Source organism: Kogia breviceps, chromosome 3 (assembly GCF_026419965.1).
Source record: "Kogia breviceps isolate mKogBre1 chromosome 3, mKogBre1 haplotype 1, whole genome shotgun sequence".
NCBI lineage: Eukaryota > Metazoa > Chordata > Mammalia > Artiodactyla > Physeteridae > Kogia > Kogia breviceps.
Window position 1 is genome coordinate 121,871,360 of NC_081312.1, and position 25,978 is coordinate 121,897,337.

The following is a 25,978-nucleotide window of genomic DNA, read 5'->3' on the forward strand; positions in this document are numbered from 1 at the left end:
TTTGTTCTTGGAGAATAGTTTTTGGCTTGCTTTATAGTTTGCTACCTCTATTACATGTTGGAGAGCAACTTAGCTCCTTTTGAAGGGGAATGGGTAAGGGAAAGCCAACTTGAGAAGTCTTCGAATAGAGGACTGTATGTAGTAGGAGAGTAGGAGCACCTTGCTGCAGGTCTAGCTCTGAACTTAGATTCTTCTGGGTGTTATTGTTCTGCAACCTAGAAAAAGTGCAGAGTTGTAATTAACAATTTTAAAAAAGATCAGGTGGTGATTTTCCTAAATCCTTCGCTCTTACTGTGATATCAGTAGACTTTGCTAGAATTTCAACCATGAAGTCAGGAAAGATCATCTTTAACAGATGAGGAAACTGAGTGGATTAGAATGACAAGGTGGCAGGGCCAGAAACAGAAACCACATCTCCTAAGAGGCTGTCCAGAGCGCCTTCCACCCCTAGGAGTCAAAGAACCCAAGAGTAGACTTCATGGGGTCTGCATCCTTTGAAATTACAGGTAAAAGTTTATGCACGTGTGTTTCTGAGTAAAGAGATTGTTTTGTGAAATTCACAAAAAGATTTGTGGAAAGTTAAGAGTTGCTCCACTATATGCTGATATCTTTCTAGTAGTTCACTAAAATCTTTAGACTTGGGTGTTCTTACCCCTCCCCCCTTTCAAATTGAAAATTTTCATATAGGCCTGTCTCTTATCCTCTTTTCAGTTAATATGAAATTGAAGTATATACACTTTACATTTATTAATTGAAGCATATACACTTTACATTTATTCCAGCCCTAACTGAAGTATCAAGTTTATTTTACTCCTTTTATACCTCTCCCCAAATAAATTTGTTCGTTTAATTCTTTGCTGCTTATGCTGGTTTATTTGAGGGGGGAAAGAGAGGACATTGTGCTTATTAGTGTCCAAGTTATTTTTGTGTTTGTGTGCCTAAGCCTTATTTAGATAGTCCATTTTGATAAACTGAGTCATTTCTATTGATTCTTCTGTGCTTAGAAGAAGAAGCTTTCTCTAAATAAGACTCATGTCTTTAGGGAACTCTATTTAGGACATTTTTGGCAGTTCCCCTTTTCTGTAACCCGAAACTGTTAACTTTCACTTCGTTCAGTGACAGGGAAGAGAGAGATTTTGTTGACTTATAGCTCTTTTGCTTTAGCTTATATTTTGATTTACATTATGAATATGGATGCATTTGTGATCTGAAAATTCACCTTAAACACAAATGTTACGAGTTTTGCCTGAGAAATCTTAGTCCTGGAAGAGTACCCAGAGCACCTACACCTACTTCTGCTCTTAGGTAGATGCACAGTCATCCCCCACATTTTGAAGAGGAGTTGGTTGAACACCCTGCCCAAGGTCCCTTAATTAGCGATGGGCCGAGTAGGGAGAGAACCCGAGTCTTCAGGCTCTTAGGTTAGGATGCTAGGAAGTGATGATAATAGATGAGTGTTGCATTGGAGCCATCTAACAGAGAATGTTAGAGCCAGATGCTGCCTGATATCTCGCTCACATATGACAAATAAGAAGTCTTAGGACCTGGGTCACTCATTAGAGCTGAGATTGAGAGGCAGTTCCTGGTAATGGCAAAGTGTGCAAACTTTGGAGTCAAGCATAAGCTTGCATTTCAGCTCTGCCATTTTTAGCTGTATTACTTTGGTCACATTGAGTAACTTTCCTGTCTAAGCTTCAATGTCTTCATCTGATTTTTTTTTTTTTTAAAGGATAATGTCTACTTTCTAGAATGATAACTAAGGGCTGGGTGTGTACAATGTAAAAAATCAGGGTTTATTTGTCACACAGATTATGGTTATTTCCTGGAGCAAATGTAGGGGTTATAAATATTTCAGCTTGAAGAGAGACAGTATAGTATGGTGGAATTGCTTAGGGACGAAAAACTTAATTAAAATCTAAGTTTCCTCACTTAGTAGAATGTGTGACTCACAAAAAGTCACCTACCCACTCTGAGTCTCATGTTTCTCATTCCTTATGGATAGTGTATCTAGTCTGTTGACATCATCAGGTCATTAGAACCAAGTGAGATTTGTGCAGATACCTTGTTAAACTCTAAGGGGCTCTATGTGAAAGTTTCCTATGTAGTCATAAAATCAGTGAAATGATAGTTCACTGATCAGTGAAACTCAAATTCCCATTGATTGATCTGGTTACACTATCTCTTTTTGTAATGTTTATTGTAGTTCTCTGTGAATTACAGTTAGTAGAAAGGTTGGGAGAATTGTAGTGAGGCAGGCTAGTTTTGACTCCACGGTCTCCCTCTTGTGGAGCGACGTGGTCTTGGGTGATCCACTTAACCTCCTCAGTGCCTTGTTTGTAACATGGGAAGAATAAGAGGACTATCTTCAGGGGGTTGCTTTGAGAAATGAACAAAAGAATGCATAACATTTCAGTGAGAGGGGGGCATAAAATAGTGACTGACATAAATGTTATCTATTATTGCTCTTTTCTTAATTTTCCTTTCCTTCTAGGCCTGTATCAATCTTTCATACATTAAGGAAGTATGCCCACAGTCTTGAAGTATTTTCAGGCAGCATTTGGACATCCCTATTTAATAAGAGTTTGAAATTATTCCCTTGTGTAATAGATAACACTTTAAAAAATTAGTTTGGCTCTCTGATACATGCTGTGATGTTGATGGAACTAGGAACTCGAGATTGATAAGGAATCATTTACAATGCTGTTACCCTTACAGGAAGAGTATATCTTTGGAGAATTTCAACTCTCTAGTGTTGACATAAAAGTGCTAAAATATTTTATTTGCCCTAAGATTAAGTTTTAAAGTATTTGTCCTCATACTTCATCTCATTTTCCATATCAGCTCAACAAATCTTTATTTGTTGAATGCCTACAATGCACTAGAAGTCATGGTTGGTATGTTACACATAATGTTTCATTTTAACCTTATTACAACCTTTTGAAATTTGTATTATCTGTTTTACAGATGAAATATGGTGGCTCAGAGAACTGAAGTAACTAGCCAGGCTTTATAGAAATGGTAGAGTTACTAGTACACACACATCTGTGGAATTCCAAGGCCCACATTCTTCCCTCTACAAAAATTTGACAGAAGGAAAGAGACTTGGGAAAAGGCCCCTGGGATACTGGATGAACAGCACTTAATTAGGAAAGGGTAACAGGATTTCCATTTAGTCCTAGCCTCTACTTTCCTGAGGAGAACAAGATCCTCACTAAAATCTTTACATTTGTACTACCCATCATATGGTTTTAAAACTATTTTTGGTTACCCTTAGGCTGTCTTTTTACATTCTGATTCTCCCAACAGGCTAATGAGTGGGTCGGTGGTATTATCCCTGTTTTATAATCAGGGAACCTGAGGCCAGAGAGGTAAAGTGAGTTGCCCAACATCACAAGGCTACAAACCAGGCTCAGGCTCAGAGTCCAGTGAACGATCTGCTTAGGTTGAGATGACCCGTGTGCATATGCAGAGCACAGACCCAGCCTGGCGAACACTAGCCTCTCAGTCAGTGGTTTATTATTGTAGCATGCAGTATTGGCCCCTCTCAAAGAGTGTGTCTGTAGTTCCCAAGTCCTCCTTTTGACACATTTGCACTTGAAACCTGGGTCAGGGTCAGATGGTAGAGTAGCTAGTACTCAAGTGTACATATTTCACAATAGAACCGAGTCTTGTTGAGCAAGATGTTCTGTTAACATAGTGGTTGCCTTTTTAGGGTTCTCTTGAGGTACTAGACAAGTGACTCCTCAGTAGCCCATCTGGTGTAAAACAAGTTTGGAGCCTTTGCTTTTGCTTAGGAGGGGAAAGGATGAAACAAAGTACAAACTTATCTTCAAAATAATGGCCAGAGAGAAAAAATACTTTTTTTTTTTTACTTTACATTTCTCCGGCCTAAGTCCTACCCATCCATCCATCCATTTATCCATCCACTCATCCTCCTTTCTCATTGCAAGATTTGGATCTTTGTGTTTTGGTAAAGGTAAGGTGGTAGGACTGAGTGGAAACTAGAAAGAGGAGGAGGGCAGTAACTGTTACTGAATGTTGATTACCTGCTGCATTGGTGGTTTACATGTGTTCTTATTTAAAACCTCTCAGGAAATGTCTAAGACATAGTTAATACAGTTAGTATGTTTCTACAGATGAGAAAATAGACCCAGAGAGGCTAGATTGCCCAAGGCCATATAGTTAGTAAGTTGCCATTATTCACAAGTCTGTCATTTGGTTGTTTTTAAACTCTTTTAATAGAATTTTGTGGGGAGGTATGTTTGGTAACATTGTCAGACTTATAACCAAACTAATTTAATTACAATGATTCATAGATCTGACTTTCAGTGACTTTATTCCCCCCCTTTTTTGGTAAATTTCTCACTGAAGCATTTTAAGAATTTTGACATTTTGTAGTTTTTTTTTTTTAATCATTCAACTACTAATCTCAGGATTGCCCTATCTGGCAACCTGCTGGAAAATTGAAAAATGTATTTTCTGAGGATAATGTTTGTATTTATTTAACAGTTATGCTAGTTACCATTTATTGTATTTGTGTTAGGCATTTTGTGCAAATTCTCACCTTTTCTCTTCTCCCAGACCCTTTGCGGGTGGGCATGTTATCTTCAGGTCACAAGGTGATCACCATAGCTGGTAAGTTATGGAGCAGTAATTTGAACCAGGTTGCAAATCCAAAACCCATGGCCTTTTACACTGTCTTGGGCTTTCTAAGAAGATGCGTGGGTATTGGAAGTTGGTTGGAATAACAAAGCCATTTCATATGTCTTGTGGTTCCTACCGTACGCTTCTTTTTTCTCCCTGCTGTATGCACACAAATGGCCCCAGCCTGTGTTTGTTCTTGGTGTAACATTTAGGCCTTAGAGGTATTCTTCAGAGTTATGAAGTTACACAGCTTAACCTGTGGTAACAAATTGTCTATGGCAACAGCATGTGATCTTTGAAAGGATTTCTGACTTCACTACAGACCCAGTTGGAAGTAAACGTGAACCTAGAGTATAGGACTTGATAGGTGTATGTGAGAAAATGAAGGATCACTTGGCACCTTCTGCCCCTCTAAAAAAACACAAACCTTTAGCATATTACACATTATTTGATCAATTTTGAAATTTCCTTAGAGGCATACCAATAGAAAGAATGACTTGAAAATTTTACCTGCATTTATTGTTAACAAAAATAAAAAATGATTTTTAAGCAAGGAAAAAAATAAGGGTTGTTGAATAAACATTTTGGCTAAAATCAATATGTGGCCAAAGCTGAATATCACCAGTATAGAATGAAGTTGTGTCATACAGGAATAAATATGGAATAGTATAAAATGTAATTCTGTATGTTTATTAAGATTTAATAGTCTTATTTTAAAAATTTTATAGTGGAAGAACAATGATTTCTCAGCATTACCAGCTTCTAGATTGCTCTTGATTCATTAACAGCACACTCATTTTCTACTGGAGCATTAGTATCTCTAACCAGGTGGGTGATAGAAGATTATAATTCAGGGGAGTTTTCCCAGAACAGGTTTTCTAAGAGGAATTTTGTACTTAGGATTCTTGATTTATTGAATCTCAAAAGTACTTGAGCTGCTGAACTTGTTTAGCATTGTAAAACAATCATTTTGACAAGGTTTTGTTCAAATGTTTAGTGTCCATATACACTTACAACTACACACTATGCCATTTTATATAAAGAACTTGAGCATCCACAGATTTAGGTATACATGGGGGGTCTTGGAACAAATCCCCTGCTGATACTGAGGCACGGCCTGTATACTGTTATATCCTTGAAGTAGTCTTAGTGAAGTCTGTTGTTTTGACTTTTGGTTTGCAAAACCAAAACATATTTGAGGTACCTCATTTTTTTCCAATACATTTTTTCTAATACATTTATGTCTGGATTGAGGATGATGTGTCTTAGTTGTTATACATGGTTTTGGCCATGTCTCCTTGTAAATTTGGAGGTGGCAGTGTTGACATTCTGCTTTTAATTTTTTTTCTTTTAAGATATGAATAATTTACAAATCGAATTTTCCCCTGAAGGACACTTGGTTTAAATGGAAAGAGATATGTACAACTTAAAACATTTATTCTAGTGAATGTTTATTTACTGTTATGAATGAGTTAACAAAGAGTTAATCAAAATTAGGGTTTTTTAAATATAATGTAATATCTATAATTCTGTGATTCTTCCTTATATCATTAAAATTTTTATAAACAGTTGTGCCTCAGAAAAGGTAAAATGATCTTCGTAAAGTTATCTAGCCACTGCACTCTCTTAATATTTATATTAACTGTCAAGCTATTTCTCTATTAATTTAATCATTTGAAACACTGTTGTGCATAGCATTAACAATTTTCACAAACACTAATTATTGTAGTGTTTTACTCATAGTAAATACACATTTATACTTTAAGTGGTCATTAGAATTTTTGCATCAAAAGCAGATAAGGAGATGTGCACTTTAAATTATGTACTTGATCGTTGATCACATACATGTTTGGTAGGCATTCAACTGTTTGGCCTTAAAAATGGCAAAGCTGGACTTCCCTGGTGGTCCAGTGGTTAAGAATCCGCCTTCCAATGCAGGGGACGCGGGTTCAGTCTCTGGTCGGGGAACTAAGATCCCACGTGCCGGGCATCTAAGCCCCCACACCACAACTAGAGAGTCCACACAGTCAAAAATAAAAATAAATATTTAAAAAAATGGCAGAGCTGAACTTGAGTGCATCCCTATTGCTTGTCATTTTTGAGCCTTAGTTTCCTCATCTGTAAAATGGGAGATGATAGCATGTACCTCGTAGGTCTGTTATGATTAAGTGAGAACATGCTTATAAAGTTGTTAGGAACTTTAGCATGTCCCTTTATTCAGAGAGCTAGGAATGAAGATTCATTGGAAATGAGATGGTCACTCAGCTTTACATGAATATGACATCTCTTTGCACCACCATCCAGTTTCTGACGTATCGTTTCCTGGTCAAACTCACCCTGCAACTGTAATGCTATCCTGTGAAACAGCAGGGAATTAAGAGTCCTGTTTTCTTCTAGTGGTAGGGAGATTTAGAGGTGGCTGCCTGACAGTTACTCCAAAAACAAGGTCTCTGTGCCTTTTTTTTTTTTTTTTCCTTTTTAAACGTCTAATACTCAGAAATGGCCTTCTGTTTTGCTCATTAGAGTTACACCAACCCTGGTGTCCCATATAGTCACAATTTATTGAGCACTTTGGGAGAGCCAAACGCTATGCTGGTAACACTTTACATTCGAGGTCATTTGACCTCACAGCAAACCTAGTCACTCCCACTTTACAGATGAGGAAATTGAGCTGCAGAGAAATTTGTGTAAGTAACCCAAGATCCCCCAGGTGTTAAAGTGTGGAGTCAAACCAAGTCTGTCTGACTTTCCAGCTCGTGTTCTAACCATTGCCTTATAAAACTTTTGTTTTAAATTATTTAACAGCATAGAATTTGTACCAAATTGCTGATGCACAGTAATTGTTCAGATTATGTGTTCTTTTTCCTTTGCGCTCTTCCCATTCTATCTGTTAAGGGCAGAGTGGCAGTACTATGTCAAAAGAAGGAGGGAGGACAAAAACTGCGAGTATCAGTGCCAGAATTTCTAGTGAATCTGCATGTTTGTGAATGCGTAACTAGTCTAGCAGTGAGTTCCCTACTGACACCTAAGACAGTAGCCTCCTATTCATTTTGAGGTGGATCGGCGATTCCCCTCCCCCTCCCTCCCCCTTTTCTGGCATTTAGCTTCTCCCACTCCATCTCAGTGGAGCTGTGGTTGATTCTGTAGGACTCCTTGAGGTTTGGCACTGTTAGGGTGATGTGGTTTCATGGAAGATATTGCTGTAACCCTCAAATAAGGAACTAGGTGCTGCAGTTCCTGTCAGACGTAGACTCAGCAAAACATGCCTTTTGGGAAGGCTGAGCTGGCTGGGTTTCCTCTGCTGTTAAAGCCAGGACCCAAATAGGATGGGCTTGCGATACTCGTGGTGCTTGGGCAGCCATAAGTGAGTATCGGCTTCCAAATCATTGCATTGTTGACCTTCATTGTTTATTCTCTGCCATTTGATCTGGCTTTTTGCTGTATCTTAGCAAGTATCTTTGAGCTTCCGCCTGAATGACTAATACCGGAAAAATGTTTTTCTCTGCAGTTGATTTGACAGGGTTTTACAGGTCCGTTAGCATCAAACTGAACTTTCTTCTTGAGTTGCAACGTGCTAGACAAGGTAAGAAGGCAGAGGTTGATTGGTTGTTGACTGTTGCATAACAACCGGAATGCTGGGAAATAAGTTGAAATTCATTCTGAGCTTATTGAATTTTGTTGTACCACATACATAAACCTTGAGGTTTGGGGCCAGCTATGGATACTCAGTTTGGATGATGTAATCCTTTCTCTGAGGAATGGCGTCTTAATTTGTGTTTTTCTACAGTTGAAAACTTGCTGTGGATGTTATAAAATTTATAACAGAAAACCCAGTATACCTGATTAGCTTCTGATAAACATTATATCAGACTTATAATTTGCATAATTTGAATATGTGCTCATAGTTTGTTTGAAACTGTTAGAGGGTAAGTATTACTCTGGATAGTGTAAAGAGGTACAGAAGTTTTAGAATTAGATCTGGGTACAAGTTCTGGCCTTTTCACTTACTAACTGTGAACTGGGGCAAGTTATTCCTTAAGCCTAAGTGTCCTCACATGAAACATGGAAATACACTGACCCCTGCCTCAAACAGGTTGTAAGGATTAAAAGTCAGTAATATACACCTGGTACCATACTAATTGTACTAGTATTGTTGGTTTCATTCTTTGGTTTTTTTCCCCTTTGGCTTCCTCCTTCTAATATGTTCTCACCCCACTCAAAATAAAATTCTGGTTCCTGCATGATCTGCAAAGCTCCATGAGATCCGAACTCTGTACAACTCTCAGACCTCATTTCATAACATTCTCTTTATTTCCATTGCTTTCTCTGTACAGCTACATTGGCCCCAACTGCACTGACCAGCTGGTTGCCACCTCAGGCTCATTGTACTTGCTGTACCCTTTGCCTGATACATTCTGTCCCAGTAAACTCCACATGCTGGCTCTTTTGTATGATTCAGATCAATTGCCTTATCTCCTGAAAGATTTTTCTGATACTGTAATCATACCCCTCTATACTATAAGTTCCATTATGGTAGGAAACTTGGCTGTCTTATTTATTCATCAGTATATTTCTTGTGCCTAGGAACATAAAAGATACTGCATGAATGCTTGTTGAATGTTTGAATGAATAAATGAAAAATATGTATAACCTAGACTATTCATTTTCTGAAAATATGGTTTTTTTAAATATCCTGAAATATGAACTTAAGAACAACATAGAGAAGACCAAATTCCAGGTAGAATGCATTTGTAATACAGTGGCATACCATCTGTAGTGTTATCTTTTCAATGGACTTTTGGTAACATTTTATTTAGCAATAGAAAAATATGTATATGAACATTTGAAAACAAGTGTTCATACAGAGCTTTTCATATATTGAGAAATAATATTTTTGTAATTGCCACATATGTAACCCAGTTCCCTCCTATTTAATAGGATTTAGATTTTCATTTTAAACTTGTACAGAGTAAGTTAAAATTCTCTATATGTTTATGCTGTAAATATCTTCTGAGATCTTTTTATACATATACCATTTTAGAGAATATGTGCTAATATGAAAATGAGTTTGTTAAGATACAGGTGTTCAGTAGGATACTTCTTAGTACCTTTTTAAAGGGTAATCTAAAGAAACATTTAGCTTGTAGCTTTTCTTTTAGCTCATTAATCCACATGTTACTCTACTAAATTGCTTAGGAATAGATTGCTTGGAATGAATTTTTAAAACTGTGTTTTAACCTTCATTCAGCCCTTAGCTCTGTGAAACCTTGGTTGGTGTACCCGAACTTTGTTCTCCGTCTACACGCAGAACATCGGCTTTATCACTTGGGATATTACAAATGATATTTATAATGAAAGAGCTCTGAAAAGCTGGGTACTGCTTTACAGTGTACAGTAGTCTCTCAGTATCCTTGGGGTTTGGTTCCAGGACCTGCCACTGATACCAAAATCCATGGATGCTCAAGTCCCATAGTTGGCCATCTATATCTGCAGTTGCACAGCCTCAAATTTAAGCAACTGCAGATTGTGTAGTACTATATGTCTTTATTGAAAAATATCCATGTATGTGTAGGACCTGTGCAATTCAAAATTATGTTGTTCAGGGGTCAACTGAATCATTTTTATTGTGTACAGTGATTAGTTTCCTGTATTTCACGTTTGATTAAAGGAAATCATGTCAGTAAATTACAGAAGCTCTTTGTGATGTGTCTGTTAAAGTGGATTTTTTTAGGTGCTTTTGATTTTCTAAAAATAATAATTATAAACACTGTTTGGGATTGAACTTTTAAAATACTCTTGAATATTATTGAGTCAGTTTTCAGCTTTTCCAGGCCGATGTGAAGTATACCTTGGGAGAAAAGGAAATTTGTCCAGTGGGTCTGTAGCTGGTACCACATTCCATATTCCAGTCTATGCCATGACTTTTCTTTCTGTTGCCACTTACCTTCTCTCCAGGGTCTCTAGATGTTAAGAATGTAAGATGTGGTTCCTCGCAGTCTGGAGGGATCTCTGTTGTATAACACACTGCTGTTCAAAGTTAGGGAGGCCCTGAATCAGGGCTGATCTGCCAACTCTTTGTCCCTGGTCCATGATGAGATCAGTATAATGTATAATGAGAGTACTGTATGTGTTTAGAAACTTTTAATAGTAATTTGACAGAGTAATTATATGTCTATTGAATCTATTAAAACTTTGGGCATACGTGTTTTGTTATCTTGTAAGTTTTGTCTAATAATTTTTAGAATTTTTACTTCTGTGATGAATTGGAAATTCATAAATAGTTTGAGAAGTTCTTGTCTGACTCATTTATTGTACTACTTATTGTATAGTGCTGTAATCAGGGAGAGTAGATCAATGTTTTATGGTTTCTGCAAAAGTAGCAACTTAGAGGAGACCTGAAAAAAAGTCACATCTGGTCTGTGACTAGTGTTTGTTTTGACTTATTTTACTTATCTAACTGCTTCTAAGTAAGATTAATCCATTTCATCAGTTAAATTATGAAAAGTGTTGAATAAGGGCAGTGAGGTTTATAAAAATACACAAGACCTTTAGAAGCTTATTGGACTTAAGTATGGGTTCTTTTTTTAAATTTTAATGACAGTAACCTGCTATAAAGTCAAATGAACTTCATGCCTGAAGATAAGAGTCCTGCCCAGATTAATGAACAAAAATTCTTTTTCTTTTTCCTGAACTGGAAAAGCTAGTTTACAGGGTGATGACTTGTATTAAAGTTATCAGTTTCTATAAGTAGAACAAATAGCTTATCTATAGAATCATGGAATCTTCACTGTTGGAAGCCTGTTACTCAGCTGATTTTAATGGTCACCATTACATTGGAGTTTGGGATTCATATTTAGCTCTTAATCTTTCTATCATACTGAGTTGCAAGTGCTTGTCAGAAATAAGATTGGAAAAAATGGATGTGCGTTCCTTTCCCTCTATCATGAATAGATTATTTAAATCGGTAAACATATAGGGTTGCTATTTGATTTTGTTTGTGTGTTTGCTCCATGAGAAAGCTAAAGAAGAAACTAACATTTTAAAGACATATTACCTCTCTTCTAATAGTTAGATATTGGACTTTTCTTCCTGATCTGTTTTCTGTTATCAGTCTGAAGTTACTTCATACAGTTCTATTTTTCTTCCCAAGTTTCAGACTATTTTGTAAGCATTTCTGTCTCTTTTCCCAACCTAGAATTTAATTTTAGTCAACAGTGATAATGTTCTCCCTTTCAAAATAATTCCCATGTGCCTGTGTTTCTAACTCTCATTAAGTAACATCAGGCACTTTGTAGGCAAAGGACGTAAGTAGGTGTTAAGCCAATAACTGTCATGGAATAGGCAGAGAATCATAAGTTCTGTGAGAGATCAATCTATATATAAGGATAAACCCAGTAATATTTAAATAGAAATCTCTATCCCTTAGCTGACCTAAAGTCATCTGGGAAGTGAGGGGGCTGAGAAAGAGAGCATGCATTACTGAGTGAGTAGAGATTGATCCATCTGGGTTGCTTCTTAGCTGAAGATATATTTGAAGTGCCTGGTGTTGTTCTGGGGATGAATTAAATGTAACTGTATCAGAGTCCAAGCTGAGACTTCTGTGTTGTGTTTTTTGTTTTTAAATATTTATTTATTCTTGGCTGTGTCAGGTCTTAGTTGTAGCACGCAGGATCTTTCATTGCAGTGTGTGGACTTCTCTCTAGTTGTGACATGTTGGCTTCTCTCCATTTGTGGCATGCGGGCTCAGTAGTTGCGGCACGTGGGCTCGTAGTTATGGCACTTGGTCTCAGTAGTTGCGGAATGCAGGAGGCTCTCTAGTTGTGGCACGCAGGCTCCACAGCACACAGGCTCAGTAGTTGCGGCACACGGGCTCTCTAGCTGTGGCATGTGGGCTCCAGAGTGCATGGGCTCAGTAGTTGCATCACATGGGCTCTCTAGTTGTGGCACGTGGGCTCCACAGTGCACAGACTCAGTAGTTTCATCTCGCAGGCTCTCTGGTTGTGGGACGCAGGCTCCAGAGTGCATGGGCTCTGTAGTTGTGGTGCGGGGGCTTAGTTGCCCCACAGCATGTGGGAACTTAGTTCCCCAACCAGGGATCGAACCTGTGTCCCCCTGCATCAGAAGGTGGATTCTTAACCACTGGACCACCAGGGAAGTCCCTGTGTTGTGGTTTATATCTCCATTTTCCCTTGATGCAACTCTCGAAGATGCCTGCACTAAGCTGCCTTTGTCTTCTGACTTAGGCCAGAAGCAAGAAAGATAACAGGGAGGGAAGAATTAGCATTTTTTAAACAATTAAGTTTATGTAACAAAATTATTCATAATGCTGCCACCAGAAGACAGGTTTATTTTATTATCAGATATTACCTCCCACATTGCATGGAATTGCTTAAATAGTTGCAGCTGATATTCTGTTTTCTATTCTGATATATTTTCACTTTTCATACTCTTAATCTGTTTCTCTGGTCTTTATAATTATCTTTTAGGCCATCTAAAATATTTTGTTTATCATGAGTATTTAAACCATTTAACGTTGAATGTTAATTTTAATCTTAAAAAACCCAGAAATTAACTAATGAATGCTGCAGTGAGCCTCATTTTTTTACTTACTGATTTTTATTTCTGTTAAATTATTTATATAGGATAAATCCCAGAGAACTGTATAATTAGGTCAAAGGATATATTAACAACTCTAGTATTCATTGCAGTCTTGTTAGCCTTAGCTATACTTATGTAAATGAATTGGGACCTGTAGGTTACTTTAATGTGGTGTTTTACAACCTTAGCTGCACATTAGAATCACATGGGGATTCTAATTATACGTTAGAATCTCCTGGGAACCTTTAAAAAAATATTGATGCCTCAGGGCCACCTCTAGAGATTTTTATTTAGTTCGTGTGAGGTGTGATCTGGACATGAGGTTTTTTTGTTTGTTCGTGTGTTTTTTTGCGGTACGCGGGCTTCTCACTGTTGTGGCCTCTCCCATTGTGGAGCGCAGGCTCAGCGGCCATGGCTCATGGGCCCAGCCACTCTGCGACACATGGGATCCTCCCGGACCGGGGCACGAACCCGCGTCCCCTGCATCGGCAGGTGGACTCTCGACCACTGCGCCACCAGGGAAGCCCTGGACATGAGGATTTTTAAAAGCTCTCCAGGTAATTCTGAAATGCAGTTAAGATTAAGAACTTTGCTTTAGTGGGAAAATTAGACTTAACATTGCATCTGAAAATTAATTCCTGAGAGTTTGTTGAATTAGGTTGGTGGCGTAAATCTGATTAAGTAAGAACAGTCAGCAACTAAGTAGCTTGATCACCTCAATAAATATTTGGATGTTAATCTAGTATAAACTTGACTTTAATTTTTACTTACCATGTGAATGTTGGTATATTAGATATTGATGTAAATATAACTAGTATCATGGTAGGTATTAAAAATTATTTTTCAGGATTTGAAAGCAGTGCAATAAGGTGAAGCTAGAGAATAGAGAACTTCAGCTGTTAGAGGAGCAAGGTATTCCAAAAGTCATGGAACCGTAGAGTAAGAGAGCCCAAGTAGCCCCTCAGAGTGAAAAGGAACAGAGAAGAATGACCACAAAAGCCGTGGACCACAAACTATACCCATGTCCACAATGCACAATAATCTAGAACTTGCATCTCCAAAACTTAATCCTCCAGAGTCTGTATGTTAAAAATATTTAGTTTGTTTCATTGGTCTGCCATTTCTGGTGCAAAATAGGCAGCAGAGACTCATGTATGTGGAACCTAGAAAAATAGTACAGATGAACCGGTTTGCAGGGCAGAAGTTGAGACACAGATGTAGAGAACAAACGTATGGACACCAAGGGGGGAAAGCCGCGGGGGCGTGGGGATGGTGGTTTGATGAATTGGGCGGTTGGGATAGACATGTATACACTGATGTGTATAAAATGGATAACAAATAAGAACCTGCTGTATAAAAAAAAATAAAATTAAATTAAAAAATTTTTTTATAAAGGCAGCAGAGGTAATTTTGTGTGGTGGTTTAGAATGTCAGCCCAAATTCTGGCTTAACAGACTGTTAGGCAAGTTATTAAATTCTCACAGTTTCAGTTTCCTCATCTGCAAATTGGGGTAATAGTATCTTCCCTCACAGGATAGTTAAAAGAATAAATTAGGTGATATGTAAAACACACAGCTCAGTATTTGACACATTTTTAAATGATTAAATTTAGCTGTAAAAGAGAGTGGTTATGTTTGTACCCTTTGCTTGTGGAAGGAAATAGAACCCAATATTTAATAAGTACTTAACTAGGCATATATATAGTAAGGCTGTCTCTATCCATATATCTTTTAATCCTTAAAACAACTCTGTAAGAAAGCTAATATTATCCCACTTTTTAAAAAGCAGATGAAAAAACTCTGGCTCATAGAAGCTAAATAATTTTTCTTAGATCAGATCATGGCATAAATGAGATTCTATGCAGACCTCAATACCCATGCTTTTCCCCTCATATTGCCTGGTGATTTAGCCTCTAGGGAAATCTAAATTAAACATAATTAGATGAATTTGTGGTGATTTCTTATGGTGAGTAGAATATTATTTCCCATTAGGAAAAGGTAGGTACCGATTGGTGTCAGTTCTACGGAAAATGTGGTGAACAGTTTGGGTGTGTCATTTGTGAAAAAAATTGAAGGGATAAATGCCCAAGTTGATATTGTCCTTCAAATGAGTAGAATGTGTGCTCATTTTGAAAATAGCTAGGTAATGAGAATGTGGGCTCTGCTATTTGTCCTACACTTTGTCAGAGTCTCACCAGACACCGAAGAATGACTGTGGTTGATTTGCTCATTCTGTGAGAAACTCAGAAGAGGGCAGACTTCAGAACTTTTCATTGGAGAATGCTTGTGTGTTGAAAAATGTTCTGCCTGGAGTGGACATTCTTTTAATTCGTGAAGAAATGTTTCCCCTAAAGGCCTCTTTGCTCCATGCTTCCTTCAAATGACCCTCAGTGCTTCCTGCTGTGGCACCTGATGAGTTCCTATAAAGACCAGCCCTTTCCACTGGAAGCAGTGCTGTATTAGGTGGGGGGGAGTACAGGCTTTGGGGGTCAGTCCAACATGGATCCAGATCTGTTACTCCATTACATAATTGAGTACTAATGTTTACTGACTGCCTCCTGTGTGCAAGCATTATTAGATACTTTGTTTCCTGTCCCCGTTAATTACCACTGCAACTTTTAAAGGGACTCTTACTGTCTTTTTATAGATTATGATACATACTCAAAGAGACTACATATCCAGACCAAATGCTTACTTCTCGTAAGTGGTAAAATTTGTCATTTGACGCCAGGTTTATCAAAGTCTGATGTATGTGTTATATCTTAAGCAAATGAATTAGTATTTTTGAGTCTCAGTTTTCCCTCCTCTGAACTAGAAATAACACTTCTTTGAAAGACTCATATGAGGATTAAATATATGGGGTATCAAGGTACCTGTCTCTTAGTAGATACCCAAATATTAGTTTCTTCCCTGCCAGAAGTAAATAGTAATCATAGAATAGTGAAAGAATTACTACCCTCTGCCTTTTTAAATTTTATTTATTTATTTTTGTGGTACACGGTCCTCTCACTGCTGTGGCCTCTCCCGTTGCGGAGCACAGGCTCTGGACGCGCAGGCCCAGCGGCCATGGCTCAGGGGCCCAGCCACTCCGCGGCATGTGGGATCTTCCCAGACTGGGGCACACACACAGATAAAGCAAATAAAACATTAACAACTGGTGGATTTAGGTGAAGGATACACAGTGGTTCGCTGTACTATTCTTCAATTTTAAAAAATTAATTAATTTATCTTTGGCTGCATTGGGTCTTCATTGCTGCACGCGGGCTTTCTCTAGTTGCAGTGAGTGGGGGCTACTCTTCGTTGCAGTGCACAGGCTCCTCATTGTGGTGGTTTCTCTTGGTGTGGAGCACAGGCTCTAAGTGTGCAGGCTCATTAGCTGTGGTGCACGGGCTTATTAGCTGCTCCGCGGCATGAGGGACCTTGCCAGACCAGGGCTCGAACCGGTGTCCCCTGCATTGGCAGGGAGATTCTTAACCACTGTGCCACCAGGGAAGTCCCATTGTACTATTCTCACACCTTTTCTATGAGTTCAAAATTTTTCAGAACAAAAAGTTAAATATAAAACATCAATTTTTAAAAAGGCAGGGGCTTCTCTGGTGGTGCAGTGGTTAAGAATCTCCCTGCCAATGCAGGGGACACCGGTTCGAGCCCTGGTCTGGCAAGGTCCCTCATGCCGCGGAGCAGCTAATAAGCCCGTGCACCACAGCTAATGAGCCTGCACACTTAGAGCCTGTGCTCCACACCAAGAGAAACCACCACAATGAGGAGCCTGTGCACTGCAACGAAGAGTAGCCCCCACTCACTGCAACTAGAGAAAGCCCGCGTGCAGCAATGAAGACCCAATGCAGCCAAAGATAAATTAATTAATTTTTTAAAATTGAAGAATAGTACAGCGAACCACTGTGTATCCTTCACCTAAATCCACCAGTTGTTAATGTTTTATTTGCTTTATGTGTGTGTGTAGATAGGTGGATAGAATTTTACTGAACTCTTTTGAGAGTTGTTGCCAATATCATGCCCCTTTGTTCCTAATTGTTTCAGCATGTTCTTATAACAGGGCAATTATCAAAATCAGTAATATAACATTAATATATTATGATTATCTAATACATAGTTTATATTCAGTTTTCACCAGCTGCCAAACATATCCTTTCACGCAATGATTTTTCCTCCTCATCTTTATCATATACTGAATTCAGTTGTCATGACTTTTTAGTCTCCTTTACCAACTAGACCTTTTAAGCCATTACTGCCACTACATTAGGTCTTACTAGAATTACTTCTTTAGGTTATCTGTCCTTTCACAAAGAGTGAGTTCTTAGGGATATCAAACCATTTGTTTATAAAGAATATCCCTACTCTTTTGCCCTGGAGTGAAATCCCAACAAATATTTGAATACCTACAATGTGTCAGGAGATGAAGCAGAGTAGTGAGACCCAGCAAGTCAGAAGGTGTATGTATGGTCCTGCTCCTCCTTAGGGGTTCCAGATGAATGAAGAAAAGGTTACAGTGCAGAACAAGTCTTTCAGGGCTCAGAGGCGGGAGACTGCACTTGGAGTTGTGCTGGATACTCCAGATGAATTCAAGGCGCCCGAGAATGGTTGAAAACAATATTAATTGCCTTACTGACAGGATGATTGAAAGTTTCCAGTAATCATAATATCAGTCCTTATATCTTGAAGTCTGTTCTGGGATGTGGTTGAATGTAACAATCTAAGAAATTCTACCCCAGTACCATCTGATGTCATAGTAATGAAATAATGCCTATACTGCACAGTTGCCACAATTGGTAGTAAAACTACCCTCTTCTTTGTTCAGAGTGGTGGTGTCCTCATAGGGGTGAAAAATGAAAGGTCGTGGAGAGCTCTGTAAACCTTCCCACAGCATTTATACTCCTTCATCTACAGATCTCCCTTTCACTCATTTTTTTTAAAAAAGCCTCAGCTGAGGCTATGGTGCCTCTTAATTCACCAACTGAAATAACCAGAATTTCTAGTGCATTCGTGGATGTGCTTTTCTGTCCTGCCAGACTTGATTTGATTACATAAAATCTTTGTGTGTGTTTCTAAGGTAAATTTTAGATACCCAGGCATATTCTTCTCCATGGCAGAAATACAAGGCCGAGGGGTCAACTTAATTACTGACTGCAAGCATACAAAGGGCTTCAATCAGGAGAATGTAGAGTAGTTATTCTACAAGTGCAAAGGAGACTAAACAAGGAGAATGACCTTCATATGGGAAATGTAGTTGTACATAAAGAAAGCCTGTACTTTGGGAATTAAGAACATTTAGCTACTCCTTGGGTTTAGGTATGAGTCTCACAGCCCACCTAGGAGGGAGGCTGGAGGGAGGGCCGGGCTTTGCCTTTCCTTCCCTCTATTGCCCCTATCACCAGAGCAACTCTGTTTCTGCATGTGGTTTTATTTGAAACTGTTCAGCTACTTAAAAGTTTGAAAACTAGTGTCTTAGGTGTTGAAGTCTGTCTAAAGCCTCTGAGCTGCCCTTTTCACTTGTATCTGCTGTCCGTTTGTTGCAGGCTTGTGACTCACAGGCGAATGTGCACATGAAGTTAAGCAGTTGATGTTGGAACTGTTTGTTCATTTGAACTGTTTGTACTACCCATACCAGTATTCAGAGAGACAGTTGACTGTATTTATACTCTGTTATCTCTCTCTCTTTTTTTTTTTTCTTTGGCCACACCACTCAGCTTGCAGTATCTCAGTTCCCCAACCAGGGATCGAATCTGCGCCCAAAGCGAGGAGTCCTAACCCCTGGACTGCCAGGGAATTCCCTGTATTATCTCTTTTAAGATGTAAATTTTTCTAACTTGTGTCATAATTTAACTCACAACAGTTCTTTTTAGTAATACATAAAATGATGTTGCTTTTACAAGTAATAGCATTGTAATTTTGATGAAATATGGTATATTTAGTGCATAAAATGCCACACTCATAAGGGTAAAACTCCCATGAGATTGTTTCTGCTTTTCGTTTCCATGGAGGTGACAGTTACACCAGTAAGCCAAACTGTGGCTATCTAATAGTAATTCATGTTTGACCTTAGGCTGTGTGTTTACATTATTCTTGAGAAAGGTATCATAATTAACCTTGTAGCCCTGGCATCTAGCACAGTGCCTACCATTTAATAGAAGACCAAGTTCAGGAAGTTGACATATGTTCACATCTAAGATGTGAGAAGAAGAAGAAAAAGCCAGAGAAAACAGTGGGTGAATAGGATGATTCTTCATGGATGTCAAGTGAGAATAAATGTCAAAAGAAGAATCAGGTCACCATTTTAAGATTCTACAAAACTCAAGGACAGTGGGGACAAAGAAAAGCCATTGGACTTGGAGATTTATTTTGTCAGTGGAACCCGAGACAGAAGTTTTAGTAGCAGTGGGAGGGAGTAGGTGCAAAGCCTTTAATTGTTCAAATGGCTGGTAAGGAGGTAGAAGGGAAGGAAGAAGAGGGCAGACAGAAAGGGATTCGGGGGTTTACAGCAGGATTTCTCAACACCAGCACAACTGGCAGTTTGGGCCTGATTCTTTCTTGTAGGGAGCTGTCCTGTGCACCGTAGGACCCCTCCCCATCCCCAGGTTGTGACAACAAAAAATGTCTCCAGACACTGTCAGATGTCCCCTGGGGTCTGGATTCCTCAGAGAGAACCGCTGGTCTGCAGGGCTGGGCTGAGTAAAGATTTCTGCTGCTGCTGCCGGCATCTGTGCAGTAATCCCTTTTCCTGCCTCTGCTCTGTCTACTGGTGAGGTTTTCATGGTACTTGCAGGTGGATGGGGAAGGAGCTAGTCCAGAAGCAGGTGGAAAACTACAGGCATCCAGGGGGTGATTACCGAGCCAGTTACCTAAGGACGGGGGTGTGGAACAGAGCAAACCCACTGGTATAGAGAGGTGCCCTGAAGTTAGAGGAGACAGGCACAGGCATTTTTTGGTGGATTGAAGATGGGTTTAGTTCATGTTAGATGGCCTCAAGCTTTTCACTAAGATGGGAGAAAAGGTCACCTGAGAATAAAGTAGACCAGGTTAATGTTAGGCCTTTGAGGCAATTACAGAACATTTTGATAACCCCCATGGGGATGGATTAACACACGAGTAAAAAGCATTACAGAGCAGCAGCGAGGCCTGGCTGAATAGGAACTTTAAAAAATTATTTAAGACATTAATTAAAATCCCAGAGAAGAAGAAAACCTATAACCCAACCACCCTGACACTATTTTTATTGTGCAGTTTACTGTCTATACTTATATTCTTTTGCTCTTTTTATTTTGCTTATTTTACTGAATATAGATTTCAGTGTTATTGAACTGTTTTTTCAGTTATATTTAATGGCTCCATAATAGTCTGTAGATGTGTTCTTTAATTTACCAAACATCCCTCTAGTTACTGACTCGGTTAGGGTGTTTCCAGTCTTTAGTACTATTATACCTAATGTTACAGTAAACATTCCTAGTCATAGAACTTTGCCAAGTTTTATCAGTGGATCCAGCCAAGGTTCTATACAGTGTTGAATACAGAGCAGACATGCATTGGCTTAAATGTCACCTTGGTGAGGCCTTCCCTGACCCACCACATTTCAAAGTGCAGCCCTCATCTGGTTTATTTTCTCCACGACACTTGCTGTCTTCCAGAATTCTAGGTGTTTATCTTGATTGCTCTTGTCTCCCTTGCTAAGTATATAAGCTTCAACAGGACAAGGATTTTCGTTTGTGTCACCAGCACCAAGAATACTGGCACAAATACTTGCTGAATGGTGGGGTTTACCCAGACCTACAGGCACGATGGGCTTGAAGAGTGTCAATAGCAGCAAGTATTCATGGAAACCAGTGGGAGAATAATTGCATTAACTAGTCTTTGGTTTCTAGGTGGGCTAGCAAGCAACAAAAATCCACAGGGACGATGAATTGGGAGATTGAAGGGTTAGCACTTGTGGCAACAAAAGCACATTCTTCTGTCAGGGGAGAGCATGGGAGAGGTAGGAGATAAATAGATTGTGGTTACAGAAGGGAATTTCCCAAGGTTTAGATATTAGAAAAGAAGCAATTTGAGAATTAATAGTGGCAAGGTTGGTAGAAAACTCCATCTTGCTGGAAATGGACTGTATCACTATTTAATTGCCCCTGCCTTGGCAAACAGTTCTCTCCTAGCTTGTTGTATTTGGTTTACACTCAGTGGTGATGTATAAATCAAGTTCTGTTTTCAAAGACCTTTTTTTAAAAAAAAAGAAATTGGGGCATGGCTATAAGTGGTAATCTGAGTAAGCAGATATGCCAGTAATGCCTGTCAGACAGTTAAGCAGTTAGTGACAATGTCAACTCAAGCTCCAAAGTTGAATTTACAGAGACGTTGCCTCCCTCTCATTTGGTGGAGCTGATTGACTTCTTGAGTCATTCAGTTGAACTTTTAATATATTTGTTTGTTTGTTTGTTTTTTGTCTTTTGTTTTTTTGTGGTACGCGGGCCTCTCACTGTTGTGGCCTCTCGCGTTGCGGAGCACAGGCCCCGGATGCGCAGGCTCAGCGGCCATGGCTCACGGGCCCAGCCGCTCCACGGCATGTGGGATCTTCCCGGACCAGGGCACGAACCCGCGTCCCCTGCATCGGCAGGCGGATTCTCAACCACTGCGCCACCAGGCAAACCCTGAACTTTTAAGTGACTGTCTTTTAGGTACCTTTCTGTTTGAGGTCACTTTACTCAGCGTAGAGCAGCTTGGTAAATGCATGAAACATTTAGCATAGCATATGCTAAGTTCATTTTAAGCAACTGTTTGGGAGTCACTCTTGAGTATGGAAATTATAATAGTTTTCTTTTGGAGCAGCCTTAATTGTTACCTTCAGCCAGTGCATGACTCTCCAGTTTTCCACTATAGCATATTTTTAGCTTTCAAATTCCAATTATTCTCTGGTGAATTGTTAATAACTGACAGGTATGATTTAGTAGACAGAACACTGGAGAGAGAGTTGAAGTAATGTTTCCCTCTCATATTTGTCAGTGGATGGCATGTCTATTAGTTCTTAATTCTTTAGTTTCATTTTTTATTTTAAAACATGATAATGATCTCAAACACTACCTTCCTCCTTCTTCCAGAATCTCTGGGATACCTTATCAGCGTACTGGTTCATTAGAACCACGTAAAGAGATTTCATGTTTTGAGGCCTATCCCAGAAATGCTTTTTTACATACCTGGGCATTTGTCGGCTTTATTTGAATATGAGGTGTATCTATAATGATGTGAGTTGAGCAAAGTTGTTTGTCTTTTAAATTTAAAGTTATAGCTTAAAGTTCTTGGAACCAAGTGCTTCATTCAAAAAAGGATTGATAATTATATTGACAAGTGTAGTATGATAAGGCATTATAATATTGATAGTTTTCCTCTATATAGTTGACTTCGAGAATTTTGAGAGTGCTTCCTCCACCTATTTTTAACAAAAATTGGAGTACCCTTGCACGGATTGGATTGATTAGTTCTTCCCTTCCCAATATGATCAACTGCATTTAGCATATGGTATCACGCATTTTAAGAGAAACGCTTCATAAGCCTTGCTTTTTTTGAAAACCAGGGCAAAACCATCCTCCTTAAATTTCCTCATTATTTGGTTGTGAGCATAATATTAACTATTTTAGGATCCTAGTCTTCTCTTTATGTTGATCAAAAGAACATCCTTAGCGAGGAATCCTGCAGTTTTCATTTAGCTCATTTATGACCTCTTATGAAGAGAATGAAAGTTATATGCCTGAATTACTGGGGAACTGTGCAAACCAGATTTCTGCTGCAGAGCCTCAAAGAGCAACGAGGTTAGAAATTTTGCATAAGACTTAGAGGGTTAAACCTTTGCCTGGGAGGCAGAATACGTATATATGTTATTATATATTAATATTATAATATATTCATGTATATTATGTATAAAATATACATATATATTAACCAGAGTTTGCTTGCTTTCAGGGAGGATACTGGAGAACCAGACTCCTGGAGCAGTTTATCATATGAAATCCCTTACGGAGACTGTTCTGTGAGGCATCACCGAGAGCTGGACATCTATACGTTAACCTCTGAGTCTGAACCACACCAGGAACCCCTACTTCCTGGAGACAGTTGCACTGGACATATTTTTAAACTTATGAACATCCAACAGCAGCTAATGGTAAGACAGAAAATTTCGATTTTCAGGCATTTGTGCCCTCACCCTTTCCCCCGATGAGCCTTGCTATAATTAGAACATAACAGTGCTTCCCTCAAAGATTGTGAAACCTGTAAAGCAGTTTTAGCTATATTAGATGTTAGCATTTATAGAGACAGAACTCAGCACTGGGGTAGTAGCAATAGGAGACTGTGAGAATTTTTCTTTTTTTTTTTTTTTTTTTGCCAGGCTTTTAAAATAGCAAAAGACACACCTACACATTGCAGATACAGATATATGCAACAACTAGAACTAAATTTTCCTGGCATAAAAGGAAATTTATTTAACTCTGTAAATTTGTTGGTTTAACTTTATAAAACAAAATGAGCTAAACAGTTTCTGAGATTGTTGCTGAAGAATAAGAACCAAATTTACTCAGAAATGGAGCACAGCTATTTCAATGAGTGATGACTGTGTTACTATATTTAAATTGGTAGTTGTGTGGTAAAAAGATCACTAAAACAATAAAGATTTTATAATCCACTCAAGCCTTCAAGATAAAGTTGTTGCCAGACATAAAAACATTACATACTCACTGGTAGCATTTATTATGGATAATATAAACGTCACATGGGTACATCTCTCTTGGCCGCAACATCTGAAAGGCTAAGTTTAGATAATTTTTCCACCCATTTTATTTCAGAGTTGATTTGATTTGGAAAAAGCTTGGCGGTAATTTCATTTAAGGTCATCTGGGGTCAGCTTAACGCCAGAGCCTTCTTTGGGAGCAGGCCTTGCTTGTTTCGGAGAGCAGCAGGCCAGGACACTTCATAGCAGGTTGTAGATGTTACCTGCCTCTGCCTCTTCGAGTCATATTTGTTCCAGAATAGGTGTCATTTTATTTTCCTCTGAAGAGACTGCCAGAAGGTCAGGTTTTCCTTTAGGGCTCTTCTTACTGGGTGAATGATAGTCCATTTGATAACAGCAGTTTGTAGATGCCAAAGCTACCTGCAAAGTGTGGGAATATTTTACAGGAAAGCATGAGATATTAAAACTGTGAGAACATGCTTGTGTTAGGAGCATCTAAAATTTTTCAAGCAATACAACTTTTTTCTGCAAATCTCTGTTCTGTAATGTGCACCCTTTATTAAATTTAATGACCTGCTTTCATAATTTTTTTGGCGTCAGTTATACTCTCAGTGGGAAGGGAAGCAAGCCATTTTGAATACCCTAAGGAGCATAGCACAGACGCTTTCAGTGAAAATTCATTTTTCGTGTACTGTATTATTAGAAGGACTTTAGTGAGCATAACTCATTTTACACTTACATGTGTGAACTTTTACATCAGACCCAGTGAGTAGACAGGAATTGGCTGATGATGGAGTACTGTAAGTGCTCGACATAGGAACTGAATGGGTAAGTGAATGAGATGACAGTGCATGGTGGATTTGTGTGAGATTATAGTAGTAGATCAGATAATGAGTGAAGAGCAAACCAGGTGTTATAAAAATAGTTTTGGGACTTCCCTGGAGGCCTAGTGGTTAGGATTCTGGGCTTTCGTTGCCGTGGCCTGGGTTCAATCCCTGGTCAGGGAACTGAGATCTCGCAAGCTGCGCAGTGCAGCCAAAAAAAAAAAAAAAAAGAGAAATAGTCTTTATGTGTTGAAAAAAAAAATAGTATCATTTTAAGGATTCCTGAAATTTTGATTTAAAGGTAAACCCACTCTAAAGTTCAGCTGTGTTTGTTTTTCTCCAGTTTTTCCTAAGCCTTATCTACATGTACTTGTAGTTTTTGCATAATTATAACCTTAGTTTAACTATAAGTTTTATTTATTTTCTTAAACATTATGTTATAAATATCTTTTCCTTATTTCACTGTGGTCTTCATGGTTAACACTTATATAACAGCATAGCATTTTCCATCAGGTTGATTAACCATGATTGTTTTAACCATTCCTGTATAGTTGGTTACATCTGTTTTTCAAGTTGCAAAAACTTTTTGAGATGACCTATAATATCCTCAAAGCACAGTACCATCTGAGAATAATCAAGAATTAGGTATTACTAGTTTAATATATTCTTATTTATTTAATATTCAGTATTAGAGGAACAGAGGAACTGCTTTTATCAAGGAGTAAAATAGTCGACCGTGCCACTCTTTTTGAAATTACAACCCCATAACTAAAATTGTTAAACTAGATTGAACGGAGCATATTTTGTAGATTAAAGGATGCTGTGTAACTCCTCAGTGAGAATTTAGGTCATGGGAGCATATGTCTGTGCCTTGTGATTGAAGAGAGTTTACCAGACCGGCCAGGATTTGTTTTTACTTGTATATATGAGGTGGGATGGAAGCAGCCTCTGTTCCTCTAAAGCCCCTATGAAAAGTATCTTTCTTAGCTGCTCATTTGAAGATAGCCGCTGAGCTTTTTTGAGGCTCAGTTTTTTGTTTTTGGTTTGGTTTTTTTTTGCAGTATGCGGGCCTCTCACAGCCATGGCCCCTCCCGTTGCGGAGCACAGTCTCTGGACGCGCAGGCCCAGCGGCCATGTCTCACGGGCCCAGCCGCTCTGCGGCACGTGGGATCCTCCCGGACCGGGGCACGAAC

General features: G+C 38.8%; 1 protein-coding gene across 15 annotated transcripts in view; it reads left to right on the plus strand.

The window, feature by feature from the left end:
* The window catches only part of AKAP13 (A-kinase anchoring protein 13), a 346,588-nt gene that overhangs the window by 156,744 nt on the left and 163,866 nt on the right, over positions 1 to 25,978 (plus strand). For all 15 annotated transcript variants that reach the window (XM_059058814.2, XM_059058815.2, XM_059058817.2 and 12 more), the window contains one exon: positions 23,199 to 23,397. In XM_059058814.2, coding sequence (XP_058914797.1) covers positions 23,199 to 23,397 — 199 coding nt within the window. The remainder of the gene's footprint in view (positions 1 to 23,198; positions 23,398 to 25,978) is intronic.